The following is a 13,615-nucleotide window of genomic DNA, read 5'->3' as shown; positions in this document are numbered from 1 at the left end:
CGATATACAAGCTCACAGTGCATTGCATTGTGATGTTTTGTGAGCTTGTAGATCTGTTATTTTCGTTACTTTTGAAAAACATGTGCAGTGAAAGTGGTATTTCTGCGTGTTTCATACATATTTAACCCTTGAAAAATATTAACAAGAGCTTGTGACAAAATAATAACTACATTGGACCCATTGGAACACAGGTTCTTCCTTTAACCCATTCTTGGTGTTTCAAGCATTATGTTACACTTTAGCTATTGAAAAATAGCAGATCTACAAGCTCATAGCGCGTCACCGAGTGCCGCGCTATGAACTTGTAGATCTGCTATTTTTGAAAAATCGTGAAAATGTGTCGCAACATTTTGAATATATATTCTTTCAGAGCGAACGTTTTTAACTCAAATCTTTGCTTCTGGGGGGGGGGGTGTCCCTGGAACAACATATTTTCAGTATTCAGCAACATACAGATAATTCTGGGGGTCCTTGACATGAAAAAGGTTGAGCACCGCTGACATAGAAACATGGGTTTTTCAGAAAACTTAGATTTTCATGATTTATTTTAGAAGACATTTTGTAGAATCGCTCTCAGGTCTAAACGGGTTAATCCATTTCCTGAAAAGAAACAGTTGTTGACAAATACAAGGTTTCCGCGCCCGACAGCGACGGGGAAAACATGCCGCGCACGCACCGCATATCGCCACGATCCCGTTGATTGATGTGCAACTCTAAATCAATGAACGTAGTCATCTGGATGACACAGTAAGTGGCTCGGAGATAATGCGACATTAGACAAGCCGACAGCTTGAGATGGATCTGGCCAACAACAGCCTAGCCATGCAGCAATAAACACACTGACGAGGAGTGGAACATGTAATTGTAAAGAGGACTATATGTGGCACCGGCAGCTGGTAGAGCAAATTCAGCTGGAGCTGAATGGGATTAACTGAGCAGTGGTGGAAAGTAACTAAGTACTTTTACTCGAGTACTGCACTTAACCCATTTTGACCTGAGATCAGATTCTAAAAATGTCTTCTACATCTTGACAGTTTTCTGAAATACTTATATACTTTTATACTCCATTACAATTATTTAAAAAACTTTAGTTACTTTGTAGATTTTTATTATTATTAAAAACTATAAAGTAGCCCCTTCAGCCGTATGTACATTTCGGCCATTTGAAAATCATTTATCTACTATAGATCTACTATAGATCTGCCATTTTCTAATTATTTTTATACATTTGAAATCTTGTGAAACAGGACTTTCTGCATAACGACTACTTTCTACTTTTGGTTCTTCAAGTACATTTAGCTAACAACACTGTTGCACTTTTACGCGATACATTTAGACTTTTACTTGCAACAGAGTATCTCTATATTGTATTGTACTTTTACTTAAGTAAAGATTAAGTAAAGATTAAAGTAAAGATTAAAGAATGTGAGAACTTCTTCCGTCAGTGTTATCCAATATCTGATGAGGGAAATTGCTGGGACCATGGCATCCTCTGGGGTCAACGGTTATGTCTGCACTGCATTGATTTGTGGAGCTAAATAACTTTTTTTTTTTTGTCTCATAACGTTGCAAAGATTATTCCCCACCACGAACGACGGAAAGGACACTTTCCCTGCTACCTTGTGACTGCCACCATGACACCACATCAGCAATGTGAGTCATGGGAGAAGAATTACCACCAAAGATGTTAGAAGGCATTTACATTTAAATGAGGGCTGGGTTAGCCAATTAGCCTCAAAATGGCTGCAGACAGATGGGCGGGAGACTGGGGGGGGGGGATTTTGGATTAAAATGCTGTCAAGGGGCTGGAGGAGAGGAAGATGCGAGGTAAATTAATATTATGCCCGAGAAACTCAGGGGAGACGGGGCTGTGAGCAAAGGCACATGCAGGTAATGTTCCAAGACATTATCCCATTTTGGGCGGGAACCCCTTTTGGTGTTAGCATCATGTTATGCTTTAGCTATTTAGCAAAAGGCCGATGCAGACCTCAGAAGGCTAGTGACAGGTGCGTAGGGCAATAAAGCATACTTAAAAAGGAATCGTCTGTCCTGATGAAGGTCGAATAGACCGAAACGTTGACCAATAAAGAGCAACATTTTTTTTTCTGGCAGTGTGCGGGACCCTTCTTTGTTTTTCAAAGATAACCTTTTTAAGTATATAGCTTTAGCTTTAGCTATTGAAAAATAGCAGATATACAAGCTCATAGCGCACCACCGAGTGGCGCGCTACGAGCTTCTAGGTCTGCTATTTTTGAAAAACCGAAGAACGACCGACATAGAAACATACATTTTTCAGAAAACTGTCAGGATGTACGTAGAAGACATTTTTAGAATCTGATCTCAGGTCAAAAGGGGTTATAGAAGCAAGACGGACAGATACTGATCCCCTTGGGCACATTCAGGTGCCGTAGCTGCAACACCATCGAGTCCTGAAAAAAAACAAACGAGTAGGACAGAACGCATAGAGACGCTGAGCAGGCCCAGTTTCTTCGATTTTGGATGAAGATGGCGAGAGTGGAAATGATTATGAAAAGGTTAATTATGGTGGCATGATTGGCAGAAGCTTTAGTCACTGGCTCAGATGACCCTTAAGCGTATTCACCGCATGTGGCACACGCACGCATGCATGCACGCACGCACGCACGCACGCACGCACGCACGCACGCACACAATAACTCTAGGGATGAGAATATTGATGGGAGAGCTGAGGCGTAATACCGGTATACTCATAATGAGATTTACAGAAACAAGTTGTCTCGAAGGGAGGGGAATCCCTCTCGGTATCAAAATGTGTAACAACATCCGCATTTATGAGCATGAACATCTCCGTCAAAATATGTGCCTGGTCTGGTCTCCTCTCTTAACAAAGCAGAAAACAGATGTGAATAGAGGGTACAGTATGCGCACGCATAAAGTGAGTGGCAAAGTGAGCTTAACGTCGTTTAATGCAATCATATAGGACTTTTCTGTTTGGATGTACGTGTATGGGCTGTCGAGGCCAGAAAAGTAGGTTTTTGACACAGTCAGTAGGCGTTTCCAAATAACTTCCGGGTATGATGATGATGTCACGCGCATTTTCATATAGTCTATATGAAAGATCTGGAGATGCTTCACACACAATGAAGTAAATGAACAGCCGGCCTCTTATCCCATGATTTTTGTAACCCATTTTTTCACCCAGTGTCAATTATCTAATGTAATCCTGGGCGCTACACTTCCTCTGCCAACCTGGGGGCGCAGTGGACTGACCTCATGCCTCCTTCTATGCACGAGGAGTCCAAGCTGCTTCTTTTCACCTGACAGGGGAGAGTTTCACCGGCCGGACGTAGCGCGTGGAAGGAACACGTTATTCCGACCAGTTCCTTTCCCCTCCATCAGGCGCCCCAGCTGGACAGGGGGAGGTAGTTTAGAGACCAGGATTACTGCATGTCTTTTGTGAGGGTACCTACCCTAAAGGGGACACGGGGAGAACATGCAAACTCCACACAGAAAGGCCCTTTCGCCAACCCCGCCTCAATACATTTGTAAACAATGACCGTTAGATGGCTTAGATTAGATGTACTGAACAGACCGCACGTTTCACTTTTCAAACTGTGTGAGGACTGTGAGAAAATTCCCTATATACGCTGTTGGTCCATGTTGAGAGCAGTGTTCATTTCGACAGCATAATTACATTTTGTTTTAGTCATCCTCCCACAAGGGCTTTGAATAAAAATACATTTCCCTTTTTGTCATATTTTTGTCATCTGAGAAAAACCAAAATATGTGTGGTTGCCAGACTAGAATTGCTTTGTTATTTATAAGTACCCCCAAAAGTTTGACGGACTACTTGTCCCACAGTTTTTGCGGCATGCACTCGAGCCATACTGTATGTCAAATCAGGGTCCCTGTGACGTCAAGTGGGTCATCATCATCATACTGTACTTATCGAGCTACTCGAGCAACCGCACTTGCAATTTTCCAAAATTGCGAATTTTCTCAATTTCATTTAGTTTTCGTCTGCGAAAAAAGGCTAGTCGACGCACAGCTTTCGTCATCGTTTTAGATGACAAAAGTAACACCGGCTGAGAGCAACGGCTGTGTTATCTGCCAATCTGTGTGTTTCGAGCAAGTCTGTTACCTTATCCACGTGTGGGTGCCAGTACTCGTCGTGTGTCATCTTGGCTGAGGTGCTATTGATTCTGGAGAAGAAGGTGGGCTTAGTGAGATACATCAGGGACGGGTCCAAACCAAACGTCTCGGCTATCACCGCCTGGATACGGCCACGCACATTTCTAAGAAGTGGAAAGAAGCAGATACACAAGAAACTAAAGTTACTTTAGTTACAATTCTATATTGCCCTATAAAGAAACGCTGCTAACCATATAGATTAACTTTATACCTTGTACTTTTGTTTCTTGTACTGTATGTATGTTTTTTACGCTTTGTCTCGTAGTGTAATGATGTGCTTCACTGCCTTGTCTATAAAGTAAGTAAATAAAGCAAAACCGGTCAGGCCACACTTACTACATATGAAACAGAAAACCAACATCAGATGTGGTGAATGAACACAGGAACTGGAATATATCCCATGGGCATCATTTATAGACACTAGTAAAGACTGTGATACACCAGGCCAGGGAACGTTGGCAATTGCTTAACAACATTACGGCAACATTTTACAGGAGAACTCTCTGATAAGAAGAAAGATACGAGTATCTGCTCGGTACAGGAGCTTTACTTTTATTAAGGCAACGTTTCGGCCCCTCCGGACCTCCTTCAGGCATGCCTGAGCGGGGGCGGGCCTTGGTGTGTGTGCTGTTGGCCTGTCGTGTGACCCCCCCCCCCCCCCCCCCCCCCACTGTAGTGTGTGCATGTGCACATCTTGTTACCGGGGCGGACCAGGGTTTTTTCCAAATCACTGAATGCTCCTTTAAGTTATCAATGATGTCCACTGGCCTACGCAACTGTTCATATACGCCTTAGGTGTGCAAAAGCTTTTTTCTACAGGAGAAATCTCCACATTTCTATATAAATGTATAGTTCATACTGGAAGATGTGTGTGTGTGTGTGTGTGTGTGTCCTTTACTGTACTGCACACAAAAGAAATACAATCCATGCTTTTCTATGCAGTTGTAATTTCTATAATAATAGTGTGCCAAAAACACAATGACCATTTTTACACTCTCAGAGTCACATCAACACTCAGGATTTAGCGGTGTACCTTAATGGGTAAATGGATTCACGGTTTAAACATGGCCTGTCAATCAAAGTTAGTCAACCAGTCACCTGTAAAGCTGGAAATCCTCCTGTGTGAATACGTCCCCGACCTGCTCCCCAAAGTACCTGTGGTCACATCCGCAACACACAGAGCCACACGCACGGACACAGATGACCACGGCCATAGACCATCATCAACAGACACAGATGACCACGTACAATCACAGACACGGACAGCAGTAGACACGTAAAGCAAGTCACAAACTCGCACAGTGAAAGAGACAGGAAGGGAACAGAGCGAAACAGAACCATTAGCATACAGCACCATACCGAGTATGGCACAGAATATTCAAGTGGGCACGCCGGGCGCCAAACCCAGCCATTCAAACATGGCGGGTATAGGAAACGTCCGACTGCTCTGACCGACGATTCCCAGACAGAGGAGTGGCATCCATCAACTTTTTCAGTTGGAACCAGCCGAACGGCATTTCCGTCGCTGTTCAATGGGCCAGGAAGTGTAAAGTATAAAGAAAGAACAGAATGGAGGACAGATATAGTGAAAGGGGAGAGAGGGAGAAAGAGCCAGGAGACATTCTTGTAGCAGTCTAGTTCTTGACTCCCCCTAATGGATGAAACATTGACTGCGACTGGCTTTGGGCCACAGTGACCTATATCTCTACACGACACATAAAGGCCTGTCACAAATTATTACATAATATCCTAATCGCAATTATTTGAGATAATCCCAATTATTTTTGCATAAATCGTTGAAAAAGCATTTTCAAACATTTTCCAAAAATAGCAGATTTACAAGCTTATACAGCACATCACAAAGTGACGTGTTGAAAGTTGAAAATATAAGTGTCAGTAATCTGATCTGCCCTGTGCAATTTGTAATTATGAAGCCTACAAACCAAAAAGAAATCAAATTTGTCTTCATATTTTCCAGACAGTGTTTCGAGGCACAAAAACACAATTAAATCGTTAAATTATTATTAAATGCAATTATTTATGTGACAATGAATCGCCAACTAAAAATTGTAACTGTGGCAGACTTACGACACATACAGTGTTCTCTACATGTAACTCAACTCAACTCATGGGACCCTGACGAAGGCTTGTAGCCGAAATGCGTTGGTCTATTTTAATGATCTTTTATCTTTTTATTTTTATTTGTTTTGTTTGAACCCTCGCTGATGAGCACCTGTTTTCAGTTCTACAACTACAAGGACCACGGCAGCGCTTCTTTCCTCTATTCAACTCAACTCAACTTTATTCATATAGCACATTTAACGTCACAAAGTCAACCAAAAGTGCTGCACAGGTTAAAAGAAAAACAAGGGGCGAACAATGCAATATAAACAAACATTAAAACATATAAACAGGCGGTGGAAAGGTAAAAGCAAAACAGCAAAAGCAAAAAGTGCAACAAAAAAAAAAACTAGCAAGCATTTGCTTACAGTGGGGCTACGTCAGCTTTCATTAAAAGCCATGGAGAAAAAATAAGTTTTTAGCAGGGCAATATTTAAGCCCTGCCGCAAAGGCTCAGGGCTTAAAGCCCCAAAAAAAATCCCAAGACCGAAAAAGATTTTTTTTTTTTCAAATCTGCACTGATCTCATTAAATGACCCCTATGAAATCCGTAGGACTGAAATCAGTCCCCAGGACTGAGAACTTTAAGCCCTGCGCAAAGGCCCGGTCAGCCTTACATCTTGCATTGGTCGCTAGCACCTTCAACTGTAGCTGATCGGCCCACCTTAAAACTCTGGGTGGGTTATAACTGGAAATGAGATCAGCAATGGACGAGGGTGCTAGCCCATTTCCAATTTTAAAAGTATACATTAAAACCACCAAGTCTGGTTATAGATATGAAAGAGAAATGCTCCAGATACGATCTGGGAGACTGGGACTGAATGACAGTAGTTTGTCCTGTTCCCCCAGAGGTCCAGTGGTGGACTAACAAAGTGGGCAAAGAGAGACTATGCAGAACCAGCATCAACAGGACCAACACTGAATTAAACAATAAACTATAATCATTGTTCAATTTGTTTGGTATCCCTGTGGCCTGTGGGACGCAAACAAGACTAGTTGTCAAGACACACATTGGTAGAGGAACAGAAAGAAAAATGAATAAACTATGCGACGTACCTGTAAATGTTAACAAACTGTTTTCCCATCGACAGTGCTCCAGAGTGTAGGTCCAGGATCGAGGCCTGAAGTAAATGAAAAACACATGAATTGTCCCGAGTACAAATACTTGAACTCAACGAAATGATAATAGCGGAACTGAAAATAAAGAGGTCTGGACAAAAAGATACATTTCCATTCCATGGTTTAATTAACTGCTGCAACTTACTTGGCTGAGCCTGTGACCAGTCACCCTTTACTTGTTATTGCTGTGAACTTGTCTGGGGGACACTCTATTGTCTTTCACGAGCCAACAAATAAAGTCACTTTCTCTGAAGTCCCCCGTGGTTTCACTTCCCTTCATTTTAGCGCATTAACACTCTATAAACAACGAATGTTTATTGGCTGGGGACCAAGCCGGCAGGGGTGTAGGTCAGATGAGGGTCACCCAGAGAGCGTGGACAACAAGAATGTTACACACATATGTTGCCTCATATGCAAGTGCAGTGGTGGTAAAACTACTCCCATTACTTAAATAAAAGTATCAACACTGCAATGTAGAAATACTCTGTTACAAGTAAATGTCCGGAATTCAAGTACAAAATAATCGGTATCAAAATATACTTAAAGTTCAAAAGTAAAAGTGCTCAGAGTCAAAACTGCTCTTTGTCTAGACTAGTCTAGAATGTCCCATTTCAAGAGTTTTCTAATGTATAAAAATCTTTTGAAATGAGCAGATCTACAAGCTCACAGTGCATTGCATAGCGACACATTGTGAGCTTGTAAATTGGCCATTTTCAAATGGCTGAGGAGAAATGCTGAGGAAGGCCCACTAGGCCAAAACGTGTTCGTCAGAGGTAAATAAATAAATCATGTGAAAAGGTATTGAGTGCTGGCATTTTCTTCCCTTTCTGTATTTTCAAATGGCTAAAATGTATATAGGGCTGAAGTGGTTAATTATGTTTTGTAATCATAATCAAAATCTACAAATTAAAGTAACTAAAGTTTTCAAATAATTGTACTGGAGTGAAAGTACAATATTTAACTCTGAGATGTAGAGGAGTAGATGTAAAAATATTGAAAAGTAAGTACAGTACAGTTACTTTATGCCACTGTGAGTGTGCAGGCGTGCAATATGCAGAGCTCTGATATATCGGACCAGCAATATAGTGTACCAGCCTGCCCTCTAGTGACAAGATAGGGTTAATGCAGCTAAAAAGAAACTTATCTTCATATACTGGTCCCCACTCCCAGTCCCCACTAATGTTAATGATAAAATACATTTCTACTAATATATTTCTGTATCTCATAGGAGGGCTATGGGCAGTTCAGAGATAGAAACCTGTCCACCAGTGACATCATCATTGGGCAGATTTTTTTTTTAAACAAGTTTAAAAAATATATATATTTAGATTTGTATTATCGTGAGAACGATGGCTTCCTTTTTCGCATTACAACTTTTCAGGACTAGAAAGCCTGCTGTTTCTATTAGCTTGGATTCCCCATCGATGATGTCACTGGTGGACGAGTTTCTTACTGCCCACAGCCCTCCTATGAGACACAGCCAAAGAAGAAAATTGAACAAACAAGAATTGATCAAATACAAAGTTCACAACGAAGTTCCCAATTTCCTCTTGTACTGTATGCAGCCACTAAGTTCTCATGGCGCACGCACGCAGGCACGCACACATGCACGCACACACGCACGCACACCGCGGTTTAGCCAATGAGAACGCCAACTGGACTAGCACAGCGATGTCAGCCAATGGGAGAGTAAGCTGGACTAGTCAGTGGTCTAGCTTGGACATCGGTGATAGTCATAGACTCAGCTTGCTATTGCATAGCAGCTGGTAGAAAATCGTGGTACTATTTTATCATGAACATTATGAACAAATATATAAAGATAGATTAATAAATATTTACCATGACATTTTTAACAGATGTTTGGTCTGGTGTATTTATTATTAGGAGAGTCAAACTCTCTTCAAAGTTCAAACCCTTCACTATTCTCTATCGTTATTCTAACTAAACTGTATATTTTACATATACTCACTCCTCCTTCTGACCCAGCGAGAGAGAGTCCCCTCTCAGCCAACCTGCACAACACAAGAGTATTGAAATCAACTTAATGGAGAGAATGAACGTGAATGAAAGAAAATACACATTAAGTGCCTGAACAGACTGCGGTCATTTGTATAATAGTGTCTAGACTGACTACCTTCTCAGTGCTTCAGCCTCCTCCCTCGTCACCACACCATCTGTGACAGCTCGGCCACACTGCTTAGGAGTGCATCCTGGAAGTGTCACAGAACCAAAGAGAACACATAACTGAACTGAACTGTAGTTCCATTTCAATGACCACCACCACCAGACATTGACCCTCATTAGTCATTACTCATTACCCCTGACCGTGGTCCAGTAACGTTCACTTATCTTAGTAGCATCATATCTTCATGGAACAATTTCTACCACAGATACTGGCACTGCATGGTTTTCACTATAAAGCCATAGGTAGGACTGAGATTACTGTTGAAAAACAACATTAAAGACATTTTTATACATTTTTAATTCCCACAATTTTGCAACCCATTTTTTTTCACCCAGTGTGAATTATCTAATGTAATCCTGGGCGCTACACTTCCTCTGCCAACCTGGGAGTCCTTGCTGCTTCTTTTCACCTGACAGGGGGGAAACTCCCCCCTGTCAGGTGGGAAACTCCCCCCTGTCAGGTGGGGGAGTAGCGCGTGGAAGGAACACGTTATTCCGTCCAGTTCCTTTCCCCTCACCATCAGGCGCCCCGGCTGGCCAGGGGGAGGTAGTTTAGAGACCAGAATTACTGCATGTTTCTTGTGAGAGTACCTACCCTAGGGGACACAGGGAGAACATGCAAACTCCACACAGAAAGGCCCTTTCGCCAACCCTACCTCGGGTATGGGCACTGATGACGCGGAGGAGGGAACACGCCCCCAGCGCCCACAGTGTCCCCAGCTTCCCAGCAGGAATCGAACCCAGTACCTTCTAGCTGTGAGGCGACAGCACTACCGACTGTGCCACCGTGCCCCCTAAAAATGACTTAATTTCTATCAATTACACACCCCATGAAGCCTTGAAATCATGGAGATTGTTTTTGTCACATTCCTAAGCCAATAACCGGTCATTTGATGACCGGCGGAGACTCAAAAAGTGTCCTACCGAGTCTCCTACTGACCGATGACCCGGTCATCAAATTATCCATAATCTTCATAATTATAATTGAATTGAATTACATAAAATGTAAAATTATTTTGTGAACTAAAGCTATAAAAAAAATATCTTTCTTGTGGTTTGTCGCAAAAACAAACAATTCAACAGCCCCATGTCGTTTCATTTTGGTCACGTTTTCAACACGAGGCCACCTATTAACACATTTATACCTGACGACGATTCTACTAAATGCCTTCTAAATCCTGACAGTTTTCTTAAAAACCCTTGTTTCTATGTCAGTGGTTCTCAAACTATTTAATGTCAAGGATCCCAGAAATGAAATTGGCTGTCTGAAAATATGTTGTTCCAGGGACCCCCCCAGAAGCAAAGATTAGAGTTCAAAACATTCGCTCTCAGAGAATATACATTCAAAGATTTGCACCAAACTTTCACGATAAAAAAAAGAGCAGATCTACAAGATCTATGAGCTTGTAGATCTGCTATTTTTCCAATAGCTAAAGCATAACATAAACACGACACTGGCAAACTCACCGGGGTAGCGCTTATAGTTCTCATAGTCTGCGGAGCACGGCACGCTGTAGACCCTGGGCTCCGGAGACACCTGTTCCTTCCATCTGACCAGAGTCTCTGTGATCTCGCGGTCCGCCATCGTTATGTAGAACCACGTTCCGAGTCCGCCGACACACACCGCCCCGAGCAGCAGGAGGAGCAGAGGCACTCTGGTGCCTCTCCATGCCGACGCCTGCCGCAGAGCGTTACCCCTGAGAGACGAGAGAGAGAAGAAAGCATGTAAATGGTATGGTGCATTTATATAGCGCCGTTATCCAAGGCGCTTTACATAGATTGTGCATTACATTCACCCATTCATCACACACCGATGGCAGCGGAAACCATGCAAGGCACCAATCAGCACATCGTGAGCAATTAGGAGTTCAGTGTCTTGCTCAAGGACACTTCGACACTAACTCTGGGGGAGACCGGGTTCGAACTTCGAACTGGCAACCTTGCGGTTACCATCCAGCCACTCTACCCCTGAGCCGCCACCGCCGCCCCTGTGGACCAGAGGTGGGAAACTTTGATGAAGGAGAGGGCCATTGCATTATTACTGTCGTAGCAAAAATAGCCGATCTATGAGCTCAAAACACGTCGCAGCGTGTAGGTCAGATAATTTTGCTATTTTTCAATTGGAATCCTGAAAAGTTAAAATTGTATTTAATTTCAAATGCCTTTGATTATAGTTATGTTAGCTTTATAAACTAAATCCAAATACATTGGACAAAAAAAAGATTTTAATATGACTCATTAAGGCTTAATGAGTAGTATCACAATGTTATTGTCTTTAGTAGCTTAATGATTAAGCTACTAATTTAGACTGAAGTAATGAAAGCGGCACATGATTGTAAATCAATAATATATCAGTATTCTGATATTAACCTGAGGGCCATATTAAAACCCATTTTTGTTATGCTTTAGCTATTGAAAAATAGCAGATCTACAAGCTCATAGCGCGCCACCGAATGGCACGCTACGAGCTTGTAGGTCTGCTATTTTTGAAAAATCGAAGAACGACTGACATAGAAACATAGCTTTCTCAGAAAACTGTCAGGATGTAGAAGACATTTTTAGAATCTGATCTCAGGTCAGAATGGGTTAAGTGGCCCTCAGGGCCACATGCAGGTGGGGGCTGCATGTGGCCCCGGGTATGATATGGACCAAGGTCACCAAGCAGTGACTGGAGCACTTCTAGGACTATCACAAACGGTCTCAACCTGTGGGCCGGGACCCCCAGAGGGGACCTTTCCAATACCTAAAAATCACAGTTGTGTGAAGTGAGTGGTGCCTGCTGCCGGTAATGTTTGTTTAAAGTGCTCTAAAAAAAAACATTAAAAGTCCATAGACTTGGCTGCCATATGACACAATTTCAAAAGCCACATGTTGGAGGGGATGATAATTAAATGAAATAAAAAAAATACCATTACTGCATCAAAAGTGATCAATAAACTATACTATAAAAACTGGTCAAACATTGGCCACATTGTGTGTGTGTGTGGTGTGTGTGTGTGTGTGTGTGTGTGTGTGTGTGTGTGTGTGTGTGTGTGTGTGTGTGTGTGTGGGGGGGGGGGGTCATATGGCCTGAAAAGGGTGGTTCTCAAACCTTTTCCATATTAAGGACCCCCATATTGATATATATTTGGCCATGGACTTCCATCTGAAAATCCCATACAAGATTTACAGTATGTCATTAAAATGTTCAGAAATCTTCCAAATTTGTTATGTATGTACAAGCTCACAACATGTCACATTGCATTATTTTCAAATGTATGCCGATGTATAGTACAGTTACATAGATTCTAATGCATTTAGCTGGGGGCGCCCTTGAGGACCCCCTGGGGGTCCCTACCCCACTTTGAGAACCACTGAGGGTACCAGAAAGATACAATTCTCAATTTTAAGATGCATTGTTGTTAGGTACCCCTTTCAACCACACACTGTTTACAACTGGTCTACAACTATCCCACAGAGAAAGAAAGGAGGGGTATGGACCAGAGCTAGCTCCATACCATACCATAGCTCAAATGCATTAGATATAGTTTAAGAGGTTATGGTCACAGCTTAAGAATGGATGTGACATGTGAGTGACATAGATCACCATCCCAGAAGAGAATGCCCCGCTGGGGGGCATGCAAACACCACACCAAACCCAAATGCCTATAAAACTTCAAGATACAATTATATCTTGAAGTATCAGCCTAAAACCGTAATAATGCACGCCATTGGACGCGTTTAGTGAGTATGTCTATTCATATCATATGAGCTATATTTTGCAACGCAGAAATGATGACTTACCTTTTGATTTTCCTTTCAATCCCATTTGCATCTGGAACTTTGGGATTTCCTCGCCGTTGCACTGTCATGATAGATTCCAGCTTGTTGTTGCCTTATGCATTAATAACCAGTATACCGGGGAAAAGACGCTGATTGTCCCCTCCTGTTCGAGCATTCAGCCAAACGAGTTGTTGGTACCTATAGTTGGTACAGTTGGTACCATGGATGGATGGATGCTTTGGTTCAGGTTTGGTTCAAGA

At 42.3% G+C, this 13,615-nt stretch overlaps 1 protein-coding gene across 1 annotated transcript in view; it reads right to left on the bottom strand.

Moving 5' to 3' along the window:
- The window catches only part of ogfod3 (2-oxoglutarate and iron dependent oxygenase domain containing 3), a 26,947-nt gene extending 13,332 nt beyond the window's left edge, over positions 1-13,615 (bottom strand). The window contains exons 1-7 of the mRNA XM_080788774.1: positions 13,377-13,615; positions 11,061-11,290; positions 9,544-9,619; positions 9,379-9,421; positions 7,347-7,411; positions 5,269-5,325; positions 4,121-4,274 (exon numbers count right to left, since the gene is read on the bottom strand). Of these exons, the coding sequence (XP_080644900.1) occupies positions 4,121-4,274; positions 5,269-5,325; positions 7,347-7,411; positions 9,379-9,421; positions 9,544-9,619; positions 11,061-11,290; positions 13,377-13,444 (693 nt within the window). The 5' untranslated portion in view covers positions 13,445-13,615. The remainder of the gene's footprint in view (positions 1-4,120; positions 4,275-5,268; positions 5,326-7,346; positions 7,412-9,378; positions 9,422-9,543; positions 9,620-11,060; positions 11,291-13,376) is intronic.

Source organism: Protomyctophum bolini, assembly GCF_963924005.1.
Source record: "Protomyctophum bolini genome assembly, chromosome: 18".
Lineage (NCBI taxonomy): Eukaryota > Metazoa > Chordata > Actinopteri > Myctophiformes > Myctophidae > Protomyctophum > Protomyctophum bolini.
Note: the sequence above shows the minus strand (reverse complement) of the source record. Positions and strands in the feature narration are given on the sequence as shown.